This window comes from Oryctolagus cuniculus, chromosome 7 (assembly GCF_051225735.1).
Source record: "Oryctolagus cuniculus isolate XC-2025 breed Fujian yellow rabbit chromosome 7, ASM5122573v1, whole genome shotgun sequence".
NCBI classification, from domain to species: Eukaryota; Metazoa; Chordata; class Mammalia; order Lagomorpha; family Leporidae; genus Oryctolagus; species Oryctolagus cuniculus.
The window spans coordinates 58,459,478-58,472,116 of NC_142873.1; the positions used below are offsets into that span (position 1 = coordinate 58,459,478).

At 44.8% G+C, this 12,639-nt stretch overlaps 1 protein-coding gene across 3 annotated transcripts in view; it reads right to left on the reverse strand.

Moving 5' to 3' along the window:
• CTTNBP2NL (CTTNBP2 N-terminal like) overlaps positions 1-12,639 on the reverse strand; it is a 64,421-nt gene that overhangs the window by 4,234 nt on the left and 47,548 nt on the right. For all 3 annotated transcript variants that reach the window (XM_008264666.5, XM_002715769.6, XM_089300145.1), the window contains 2 exons: positions 5,587-5,817; positions 930-1,037 (listed from right to left, as the gene is read on the reverse strand). In XM_008264666.5, coding sequence (XP_008262888.2) covers positions 930-1,037; positions 5,587-5,817 — 339 coding nt within the window. The remainder of the gene's footprint in view (positions 1-929; positions 1,038-5,586; positions 5,818-12,639) is intronic.

Genomic DNA, 12,639 nt, shown 5'->3' on the forward strand with positions numbered 1-12,639 from the left:
CCGGCGCCGTGGTGCGTGCACTGGGAGACTTCTGCGCTATCGGGACACCTAACAGAAAGTGCACACACTCGGGACGCGCTTTGATACTGGAGGAGGCACTTCTAGCTCTGACGCCCTCTCAGCGTTATGACTGGGAATTTGATGCATCACTCACTGTGGTTTAGGCTTGCATGGCGTACACAGCGTTAGAACCGATCAAAACAGGTAACAGAAAGTTGTATAAACCAGATTTTGTGATGCATGTGGCGGGGAACAAAATTTTTTAAGTTTCCGCAATAATTTTCTCTGGTTTTAAAAATAAATAACTGCATTGAATCATAATTTCAATACAAATGTAGTCTGTTTCAACTGTCTTCCCTGTTTAAGGCACAGAGAGGGATGAGAGGGAAAGTATTTCAAACTCTAAGGCTCATTAGTGGATGAAGAAACCAACTTAGCGAGCCCCGGCCAGAACTAGAAAAAGAACTAGAATAGAAGACGTCAACGTGTACTTTAGGCAGTAAGGGTAAGGTATCATTTCCTGAGACTTCCACTTCTGACACGTGCATATGTGTGCACGCGCACGTACTGGGTCGTGATAGAAAATGTCTTCCTTACTGGGGGTCCTAAGTCAAAACAGGTAAATTGGTGTTCCTTGAAGTGGGTCCCCTGGTGCCATGTGATGATCCCTGTCCAAGAAGATTTTCGGAAGACATGGATTTGCTCTGCACTGAGCAGACTCCATCCTGTTTTTGAAGACTCACATGCGCCTCTGCACATGAAAGATGCTAACAGATTTAAAGCTAGAAAGCTGCTGAAGTTTGTCTAAGCAGCAGCTCTCGGACGCATGTGACCACAGAGCCCTTCTGAGCACCGCCAATTTATATCCTGCAGGACTTCTGAGAAAGCTACTCCGGGTGAAAGCCGTTGGATCCCCTCCACCTGATTACCTGCTGCGTCAGCCTCTCCCTCTCCTTCTCCAGCATGTAGGTGACGTCGTCTCCTTCCGCTGTGTCCTGTGCGTGCCGCTGCCTCTCCTCCTCGAGGTCGAGGATCACCTTTCAATAATTGTACACATTTATCACCAAATAGCAAGGGGCCACATTTATAGTATAACCAAAACTAAATGCCTAATTAAGTGCCTAATATAGTTCCAGAGATTAAATAAATAAATGAAACACAGCTAAGGGCCATCAAAGATCCCACGATTTAGCAGGGTGGAAGATAAGCAAACTGCGTGCCAGAAAACACTGACATTTACTTTAATTATGAACACAATCTACCAATTAGCTGTAGGGGCTGAGAGGGTTTCAGAGAATGACTAGGAAGTCCAGGAACCTGTGGGCAGTGTGGTGTGACTAGGGGTCAGGTGTAGGTGACGGAACAAGGCCGGACCACAGAAAGCTACAGTTCTCTCAATGCTTATATCACTGGAGGCACCAAAGCGGGAGTCTGAAATGAAGCATTTGAAATAGGCGGCATCCTAACTGTATCTTGCTTCATTAGTAATATGCATTTTAATCTCTGTTAGATAAGAGGTGCCATGACTCGACATCGTCCCACACATAGATGGGCTCAGTTACTGGGATCCTAAGTGGAGACTTTTCACAAGGCCTGGACCTTCACCTGTCTCTCCCTATTCCACTTACCTGGTGCCAAAGATCCAAGTTTAAAGAGAATATAAATTTAAAGGGACACTTTCCACATAACCCTAATGACAACTGCACAATAATCTAACTGGCAGTGGATTTTCGGCAGCTGCTGCTCATGCTTCGGGGGCTTGGCCCAGACCTGCAGGGTGGAGCGTTGTCATCCCAGTGGCCATTTTTATCACTTCTCAAAAACAATTTTTTACAAATAGAACCCTTCTCCCCCTTGGAAAATAATTTAAAACTTTTGGTGTACGTATTCTGGTTTAAAAAAACTCCCTAACTTTCCAGTTTAATAAACTGGCTTCTGGCTGAAGGTGGTAGGCCACTTCCACTCTCCTTTTTCTGGGTATTTTCTTTAAAGATTTAAAAAAAATTATTTATTTGAAAGGCAAAGTAACAAAGAGGCAGAGAGAGTTTCCATCTGCTGGTTCACTCCCTAAATGCTCCCAACGGCCAAGGCTGGGCCAAGCCAAAGCCAGGAGCCAGGAACTCCACCTGGGCTCCCACATGGGTGGCAGGGGTCCATGTACTTGAGACATCTGCTACATCCCAGGTGCATTACCAAGAAGCTAGATCAGAAGTGGAGCGGCCTGGACTGGAATCAGGCACTATGATATGGGATATGGGATGTGGGCATCCCAAGTGGTGCTTAACCTGCCATGCCACAACACTGACCCCTCTTCTCCTTACCACCACAACAATGGAATGAAAAAAGACTTTTCAAACCCACAAAAATAAGACATGCTAGCAAATAAGAAATGTTAATAACACTCTGAAGAAGAAAAGAGGCTGGAGAAATGGTGACCCCTGTAGTCTGGGGGAGGGAACCACTCTGCCCTGCAGAGCCTCAGGGAGACGGAAGACGGAGGCAGCAGCTGCCAGGGAGGAGAGGTGCAATATGGGAAGGGAAACCAGGGAGCTGCTCAAGGTCTATTTTCAGAAGCTATCTGTCCCCTGACCATGCTTCCTGCACGCGCCTGTTCATGTCGGCAGCCAGGCATCTACTGCCCAGGCATGAGCCAGATGTTCATTCTCTGAAGAAACAGAACTGGACAGAGAATGGAGATGAAAAAGGAAGCTTGGCTTCTCTGGGGAACCTGGTACAGGGTGGGGAGGTAAGGGAGGTGGTGTATAAGAAAATTAAATCTGTATCTATGCTAAAAGTAAGTGATAAACACGTCCAAAATTGATGAAACCAGAGCAGTATATTATTTAGAAATATGAAGGTTGGCTACCAAAATAAATGGCTAAAAGATTAAGTCGTGGCCTCTGCATATTGGTGAGGATGGAGAATGGGGAGAGGTAGATCAGGGAGCTCTTAGTTGGTCATTACAAGCAGACCGCAACCATGCAGTGTACTGTTCAACCCAGGACACTTCTGGGCAGGCATTTGGTGCAGTGGTTAAGTCCCTGCTTCTGATGCCTGTGTCCCGAAACAGACTGCTTCATTTGGGTCTTGTCTCTTCTGCTTCCAATCCAGCTTCCCACTAATGTGTACCCTGGGAAGCATTATGATGGTTTGTGTACTTGGATTCCCGCCATCCATGTGGGAAACCCAGACTGACTTCCGGGCTCCTGGCTTTGGCTTGGCCCAGCGTTGGCTGTTGTAGGCATATAGGGAGTAAATCAGCTGATGGAAGAGCTCTCTTTCTGTCTGTTCTCTTTCTCTCTGTCACTCAAACAAAAAATGAAAATAAATTTTTTGAAACTTAGAACAGTGGCCGGCACTGTGGCATAGCAGGTAAAGCTGCTGCCTGCAGTGCTGGCATCCCATATGGGCGCCGGTTCGCGTCTTGGCTGCTCCACTTCCGATCCAGCTCTCTGCTATGGCCTGGGAAAGTAGTAGAAGATGGCCTAAGTCCTTGGGCCCCTGCACCCACGTGAGGGACCTGGAGGAAGCTCCTGGCTCCTGGCTTTGGATTGGTGCAGCTCCAGCTGTTGCAGCCAATTGGAGAGTGAACCAGCAGATGGAAGACCTCTCTCTTTCTGCCTCTCCTCCTCTCTGTGTGTAACTCTGATTTTCAAATAAATAAATAAATTTTAAAAGAATTCTTTAAAAAAAGTGTTAAAAAAAAAAGAAAAAAATAAAACTTAGAACAGTTCTGAGAGTCAAAAAGGTTATTGTTAATACCTACGTCAAGGTGATAGTCATAACTGGGACTCTCTTGGGAAAAATGGGACTGTGAACAACCCAATTATTATTCCTGTATGTACTCTCTGATTTCTTACAAAGTCAGTAATCTATTTTGGTAAAACACTTAAGAGCAGATAGGCACTTGATTTCAAAAATTTAACACTCCGGGCCAGTGCTGTGGCATAGTGGGTAAAGCCACCGCCTGCAGTGCCGGCATCCCATATGGGTGCCGGTTTGAGTCCTGGCTGCTCCACTTCCAATCCAGGTCTCTGATATGGCCTGGGAAAGCAGTGGAAGATGGCCCAAGTGCTTGGGGCCCTTGCACCGGCGTGGGAGACCTAGAAGAAGCTCCTGACTCCTGGCTTCAGATCAACTCAGCTCTGGCCGTTGCAGCCATTTGGGCAGTGAACCAGTGGATGGAAGACTTACTTTCTCTCTCTCTCTCTCCCTCTGCCTTTCTCTGTAACTCTGCCTTTCAAATAAAATAAATAAATATTTTAAAAAACTTAACACTCACTTAAAACATTTTATATTGAAATGTAGTATTGACGAACTATGAATTATTTTTAACTTCCTCTCTCCAATGGCCTAGTGCTATGAATCTTCCCAACGCTATACCTTCACAGACATGACAGCCAGTTGCCCCTTCAGCCCAATTCCACTATCCCATATATAAAGTGGAAAGAAGGCCTGCCTATCAAACAAGGACACTGTGCAGATTTTCTTAGAGGATTGTGTAAAAGTCCACAAAATTTAGGGAAACAACTCTAGTGCACTGACAGCTTTTAAATTGTGGCATAAACTTTTCTGGGTATTGGGCAAATATGAGGATCTGATTAAAACTATGGAAAAAATGTACTTCCCACAAAAATGCATAAACCTCTGACATTCCATGTAGCTTCTGGGGGACTGTGGAACAACATATGAAGCCCATCCATGGTTAATGGCCTTTCATTTGGACTCTGTGATAGGAAAGGTCATGGACAAGTTCCAGAGCCCAGGCAATCTGATGTGATTTAAGCAGATGGCTCTAATGCAGGTAACCACAAAAGTAAACTATAGTCCACCAGCTGCTAACTCAATTTTTCCAATTAAAATATTTCTTACTAAATGTACTAATAATGCCCTCATTGGTATTCACTTTAACAGATGGTTTTAAAAAATGCAGATTCTAGCCACGCCTCTTTTATAAATCAGTTTTGAGCAATAAATGACAAGTTATGGAATACAATCATAAGCAGTAGGATTCCATTAAGATGAGGGAGAGGAAAACACAGGTTTGCCTTCCTAACTTAGGAGCCGTTATACATAGAACCACACACACACACACACACACACACAAACACACACCCTGTTTCCTAAAAGGATAAACAATCCTAGAGACTGTTTATGGTTTCATGAACAGTAAAAAGCAATGAAATTCCAAATCAGGAATAAGTGAAAATAATCTACTGGGCTTGTGTGTTTACAGCCAGGTAAATTCTCTCTTTCTCTGGGACACAGCATTCCCCAAATACCTGTCCATCTTTCTATTTATCACTTAAGTAAGCAAACAGAGAACACTGTGTTCAGCTACAGGTTTGGCCAAACCCCAGTTTGGATGATCAAGGGCTGGGAAAACACATCAAGTGTGTTGGAGTGACATATCAAGAAGCAGAGTCATCCGAAAGAATGTGTTTGGCACATTCCCTAAACATAACACTTAGAGTAACTGTGTTTGCCATTCCTGGCTCCTATGTGAAGCTCAGGGTCTTTCTGACACCCAGCAGGGTGAGGGCTTCAGGCCTAACTCAGGGCCTTCCCGCACCCAGGCGAGCCTACCTTGCGGTGCCTGCTCTCTGCAGCGGCCAGCTGGGACAACATGCGCTCCTGCATGGTCTTGCACTGCTTCATCACCACCTTAAGAATCGACAGCGGGTTTGTGCAGACCGGCTGCTTCTCCCCGTCGTTCTTCTCCTTCAGTGTTTCAAAATCTCTCTGGAGAGCCATTAAAGGGTCACTGATGTTATATTTTCCATAACGTTCCTCAATGAAAGTATCTCTGTGTTGGGCCTGGGAAAGGGAAAAAAAAAATCAAATGTTTTGCTTTTTAAAACAATTGAGGAGGGGATTTCTTACCTAGAAATTATACACTCCAGGTGGTAACCTGCTGACTACAAATCAACTGAGCCATCTAAATAGAGAAGCACCATTAGAAAGGTGGCATGGTGCAGTAATATTAAGAACAAATACTTCTATAGAGTCATCTATGTCTTAGACACTATTCTAAGAATTTACAGTCATCTGCAGGTGAGAAAACTATTAGAGAGGATAAATGATGTTCCAGGTTACTCATCTAGCAAGCTGCCAGAATCGGGATTCAAACCCAAGCAGCCTGGCTTCAAAGTTTGTGTCCTTAACCACTATGCTCACCGCCTCTGCTTAGGTCTGTTTCTATTATCAGAAGGTATATCTTATCTTTCCCTTCTGTGTTATGACATGTGCATTTCTACAATATGTAAGCGTGATAATTTTATGAGTTCACATATTTAGAGACCTATTAATGTGCCAGAAGACATGTAAAAGATGTTTGCATTATAACGCAGGACTACTTGTGATTTATACATGGGAACTTCACTCTGTCGTTGGTGGGTCATGAGGGTGCAGGCACTCATATCTGGAGGTATACAGACAAATCCTTCCGTCTCTTGCCAAATTCCACCCTCTTCCTGACTCCATGCAGTTGCTGTCTCCCATCTCCTTTCTGTCACTATCAGGACTTGGAAAGCTTTGGGGATGAGAAGGTGAGACGCGGCTGTAGGCAAAGGTTTGGAGCCTGGTCTAGGGCGTTGGGCCTGGCTGCCAGGTCAGAGGTGCCACGATCAGAATGCGGGTGGGAAGATATTCTTGGATATTTGTAAAACTCTTCTAGGAAGAGTCTGAAGTACAACTTCTTATGAAAATCATATATTACATGCAGTTAAGCAGAATGACGCTAATGGTTACTATCGACATAAAAAAGCTTTGAAGCATTTTATATTAAAAATTGAAGTGTTAATATAGGGTTTGGGAAAACTTTTTTTTAAAAAAATCACAATTTTAAGCTTTTAAGTTGAGTCTGTTTATGTAAACTGCTGTTGTTTATCCACTTTTGAAAAAGGATTTCATTGGCACTGCCGACCACAAACCGGAGCCCACACAAAAAGAAAAAAGGCACAATTCAAGGGCTATGTTTAAAAATCCACAAGAAAATAAAGCAAACATGGAGTAACACAGAAGAATGTTTCAGTGTTGAAATCTGACGCCTTCTTCTTCACTGATTAAGTTATAGGAATCACTTTCTGTTACAAATCTGTGTTGTTATCAGGTGGCAAATGTTCAAAGCAGAGTTAGAAGCTCTGCCTTTCACTTCTGGCTTAACCACAACCATCTTCAGTGACTTTAAGAGTACTTGGATGATATTCGTATACCGGAAACATGAAGAGACAAACCTGTTTCTTTATAACCTTATTACAGGTGTGTGTGACTTTGTGTGTGTGTGTGTGTGTGTATGGCAGGTGGGGGAGGGGAGGAGTTAAAAGAGTCCAAGACAGCAGCTCCAAATTAAAAAGTTCTCACTAAAATGTCAACATAGCCCCCAGTCTATTTAGGATAGAGAAACAGATCAATTCTTGAACCAGTCATTTTGATTATTATTATTATTATTATTTGGACAGGCAGAGTGGACAGTGAGAAAGGTCTTCCTTTGCCGTTGGTTCACCCTCCAATGGCCGCTGTGGCTGGCGCACTGCAGCCGGCACACCACACTGATCCGAAGCCAGGAGCCAGGTGCTTCTCCTGGTCTCCCATGGGGTGCAGGGCCCAAGGACCTGGGCCATTCTCCACTGCACTCCCGGGCCACAGCAGAGAGCAGGACCAGAAGATGGGCAACCAGGACTAGAACCTGGGGTGCTGGCGCCGCAGGTGGAGGATTAGCCTAGTGAGCCGCGGTGCCAGCCTTGATTATTATTTTAAATCATGGAGAAAGCAAAATGAAAAAGCTAGTTATATTTTTAAAAGCAACAGTATCAAACAACATGGGACTGAGTCATCACCATGTTTTCCTTTCATCAAGAACATCTGTTTGCTCTTTTTGCTGCCTTTCCCTGGCCATCAGGGGTCCCGTGCATGCTCCCAGGAAGGGCCTGTCCTGCTCAGCTCTGCCTACAGCTGCAGCGTCCCCCCCTGGCTGAAGCAGACATCTGATTTTGTGCAGGAGCAGATTTACAAACTGGCCTGACTCCCTCCTAGATGGGTGTGATCCCGAGGGACGCTCATGCTCATGGCACTGCAAGTGCATTTTGTGACAGGCAATAAAACCTTGAGAATCCTGGAGTCCAAAGGTCTTGTTCCTAGTCTTCCCGAGGATCTCTATTATTTAAATAAGAAAGCAGCTGCTGTTCCATGAGAACAGTAAGGATAAGGATGCTAAATTTCCTCTGATTCTGATTGGCTGGATTTTAGGAGACCAAACAAGTCTTCCCTCAAGTGGAAATATGAGTGATGCACAGCATGAATCTGTGTACGCAAGCAATAAAGCCACTGTGTAGGCAAACCTGAGTGATCACACACGAGTCAATGAAGATATTTAGCTGTAGCTATTCATGTTCTAAGACAAATCTACAGGGGCCGGAGCTGTGGCGTAGAGGGTAAAACCACCACCTGCAGTGTTAGCATCCCGGCTGCTCCACTTCCCATCCAGCTCTCTGCTACGGCCTGGGAAAGAAGTGGAGGATGACCCAAGTCCTTGGGCCCCTGCACCCACGTGGGAGACCCAGAAGAAGCTCCTGGATCCTGACTTCGGATCGACACAGCTCTGGCCACTGCAGCCATCTGGGGAGTGATCCAGCGGATGGAAGACCTTTCTCTCTCTCTCTCTCTCTCTGTCTCTCTCTCTAACTCTGTCAAATAAATAAATAAATCTTAAAAAATAAAAAGACAACAAGGAAGAAGCACCTGGCTCCTGGCTTCGGATCGGCTCAGCGCTGGCTGTAGCGGCCATTTGGGGAGTAAACCAATGGAAGGAAGACCTTTCTTTCTGTCTCTCTCTATGTAACTCTACCTGTCCAATAAATAAATAAGTAAAAAGACAAACCTATGTTTAGAGAATCTCTTAGAAAAAGGAAGAGAAAAAAATCTCATTAAGTGGTTGAAATACCAATTTTCTAACTTTCATTTCTTATTATTGAAAATCATTTCTGAATGGCTAGTGATAGCAAAGGAATGTTTAGTGTTACTGCAATTGTTCTAATAAGGCAAAAGGAAATGAAAAACATAAACTTGAATACTTGTATTTCAGAACACCACGGAGAAAGTGGGATGGGTGGGTAGGAGCTGGGCCTAGGCTGTTTCTCAGGTTTGAGTGTATAGTTAACTAATCCTGCAAACAGGACTTTTAATAACCCATGCTGTGATTATCTTGCATAATTAAGAAGCACCATAGAATTATGAATGATAGACAAGCAGCTTCTTTGGTGCAGTTTCAGCCTAACAGTGTTAGTTGAAGTACTTTATAGTAATTCCACAAGCACTTGCACAGTAATCATGAGTTCAATTAAACAGACAGCTTTACCTACAAATGAAAAGGATCTATGGAATAATCTAAAAATGCTTGACTTTTTTGGGTCCCCTTTTGTGCCATGCTTTTTTCTTGTCGCATAGTCCTTTTCAGTATTGTACATCCTAACATCAGGCCAAATATAGGGAAAGTGAATTCCAAGTCTGTACTCATGCAAACACTGTGGCAAACAGGAGATGGAATACAGGATTTTTCAACCAACCAGTGACTCATTCAGGTGAACTGTGTGGATCACAAGTTTAACAATACAAATAATAATAACCAAAACCAGATGTTAAAACTTGAAGAATGAAAAGAGCCTTAGTGGAAGTGTGCACTGGTTACCTACAGAAGCACAGCAAATCACCCCAAACCTAGCAGCTTCTGTAACAAGCATTTTTTCTCTTGCAGTTTTGGTAGGTCAGAACTCTAGGAGGGGCCTAGCTGGGCATTTCTGGCTCTGGGTCTGATGGGGCTGTAACGAAACTGTTGGCCAGGGCTACAGTCATGGGAAGCTATGACGGAGACTAGTGGTCCACCTCCGGGCTTTCTCATATAGCTGTTGGCCAAAGCCTTGGTTCCTTGCAAGTACCAGCTACCCACACGGCAATTAAGGGGGAGTGGAGAAGAGGAGGAGAGGAAGAAAGGCAGGGGATGAGGGTGAATAGGAGATGGAGAGCGAGAGACCACAACATGGAAGTTCCAGTGTCTTTTTTTTTCTTTTTTAAATATTTATTTATTTGATTGAAAGAGTTACAGAGACAGAGGAAGAGACAGAGAGCTCTTCTATCCACTGGTTCACTCCCCAGATGGCTGAAAGGGCCAGGCCTGTACCAAGCAGAAGCCAGGAATCTGGAGCTTTTTCTGGGTCTCCGATATGGGTGTAAAGGTCCAAACACTTGGGCCATCCTCCTCTGCTTTCCCAGGCCATTAGCAGGGAGCTGTATTGGAAGTGGAGCAGCTGGAATTTGAACTGGTACCCATATGGAATGCTGGCATCACAGGTGGCAGCTTAACCTGCTATGCCACAACACCAGGCCCACAGTGTCTTTTTAAAAATGATTTATTTATTTATTTATTTATTTGAAAGGCAGAGTGATAGAGAGAGAGGGAGAGACAGAGGCAGAGATATCTTCCATCCATTGGTTCACTTCCCAAATGCCATCAATAGCCAGGGCTGGGCCAGGCTAAAGCCAGGAGCCGGGAACTCCATCTGGGTCTCCCATGTGGGTGTCAGGGCCCATTTAGTTGGGTCATCATCTGCTGCCTTCCCAGGAGCATCAGCAGTGAGCTGGACAGGACACAGAACAGCTGGGACTCAAACTGGCACTCTGATATAGGATGGAGACGTCCAAGGCAACAGCTTAACCTGCTACAAAGCAGGCTGCCCTCCCAACCCCCAGTGCCTTTCATAACCTAATCCTGGAATGAACATACTTTTGCTTCTGAGATATGCTGTGGGTCACAAGACCAACCTTGGCAAATGTGGGAGGGAACTACACAATGGCAGAGTATCAGGAGGCAGGGGTCTTTGGGGCCCATCTTGGAGCTTGGTTACCACAGTGTGAGCAATAGATGTGCAACCACTAACATTTATAGCCCTGGTCAAGTTTAAAGACCAAGGATCTGTACTCAAAACTGTCAAGGCTGAGTTTTGGCTGGCGCTGCGGCTCACTAGGCTAATCCTCCACCTAGCGGCGCTGGCACACCGGGTTATAGTCCCGGTCGGGGCGCCGGATTCTGTCCCTGTTGCCCCTCTTCCAGGCCAGCTCTCTGCTGTGGCCTGGGAGGGCAGTGGAGGATGGCCCAAGTGCTTGGGCCCTGCACCCCATGGGAGACCAGGAGAAGCACCTGGCTCCTGCCTTCGGATCAGCGCAGTGTGCCGGCCGCAGCGGCCATTGGAGGGTGAACCAACGGCAAAGGAAGACCTTTCTCTCTGTCTCTCTCTCTCACTGTCCACTCTGCCTGTCAAAAAAATTAAAAAAAAAAAAAAGGCTGAGTTTTAATACTTTAATTATATCTCAAGTATTTTCTAAGAAATTTTAACTGATCTTGAGTTTTGAATTTTTGAGGGGAGTTCAGTAATGAAGTTAAAATTAATCAGTTTCTTGGAATTTCCTTATTTTCACATCAATGACAATGCACATTTTGAACAGAAACTTCTACATTGTTGGAGAACATGATGGTTTGTAATTTCAGGCAACAGGAAAAGAACTGACTGGTTAGACAGATTTAATGATGCAGAGTATTATCACAGCAGACAAAACACACTAGTCATCTATTACTCATTTATCTTTACTACTGAAAGCTTAAAATAAAATCACATAATATCCTTGGAGTTTGCCATACTTGTTCACCAAAAGTTTCAGGTATGTTATTAGTAACATATTATATATATTATGTATTATATATAATATATAATATATATTATATATATTAGTAAATATAAAGTATATACCTCCTACCCCCTTTCTAACAGTTTGTGTGTATATTCTAATCTGAAAGTAGAAAGTCAGTCACTCTTTCTTTATTTTTTTTAAAAAAGATTTATTTATTTATTTGAAAGGCAGAGTTACAGAGAGGCAGAGGTCTGCCATCCACTAGTTCACTCCCTAGGTAGCCGCAAATCTGAGCTGTGACAATGTGAAGCCAGGAGTCAGGAGCCTCCTCCCCGTCTCCCATGTGGGTGCAGGGACTCAAGGACTTAGGCCATCTTCTACTGCTTTCCCAGACCAAAGCAGAGAGCTGGATGGTAAGTGGAGCAGCCAGGACTTGAACCAGTGCCCTTAGAGGATGCCAGCACTGTACCCACTGTGCCACAGCGCCGGCCCTGCTTTCTTTATTCTTTGAGCAATCATCACTACCACGAAGAGTAATTATAATCTAAAGGTGAATAATTAAAGCCCACTTAATGTGGGGGTTTATTTTCAAGTTTAGGTTTTGTTTTCTTCTCTTTTTTTGACAGGCAGAGTGGACAGAGAGATAGAGACAGAGAGAAAGGTCTTCCTTTTTCGTTGGTTCACCCTCCAATGGCTGCTGCGGCCAGCACACTGCACTGATCCGAAGCCAGGAGCCAGGTACTTCCTCCTGGTCTCCCATGCGGGTGCAGGGCCCAAGGACCTGGGCCATCCTCCACTGCCTTCCCAGGCCACAGCAGAGAGCTGGACAGGAAGAGGAGCAACAGGGACAGAATCCGGCGCCCTGACCGGGACTAGAACCCGGTGTGCCGGCGCCACAAGCGGAGGATTAGCCTAGTGAGCCACGGCGCCAGCAAGGTTTTGTTTTCAAAATTCAGACTG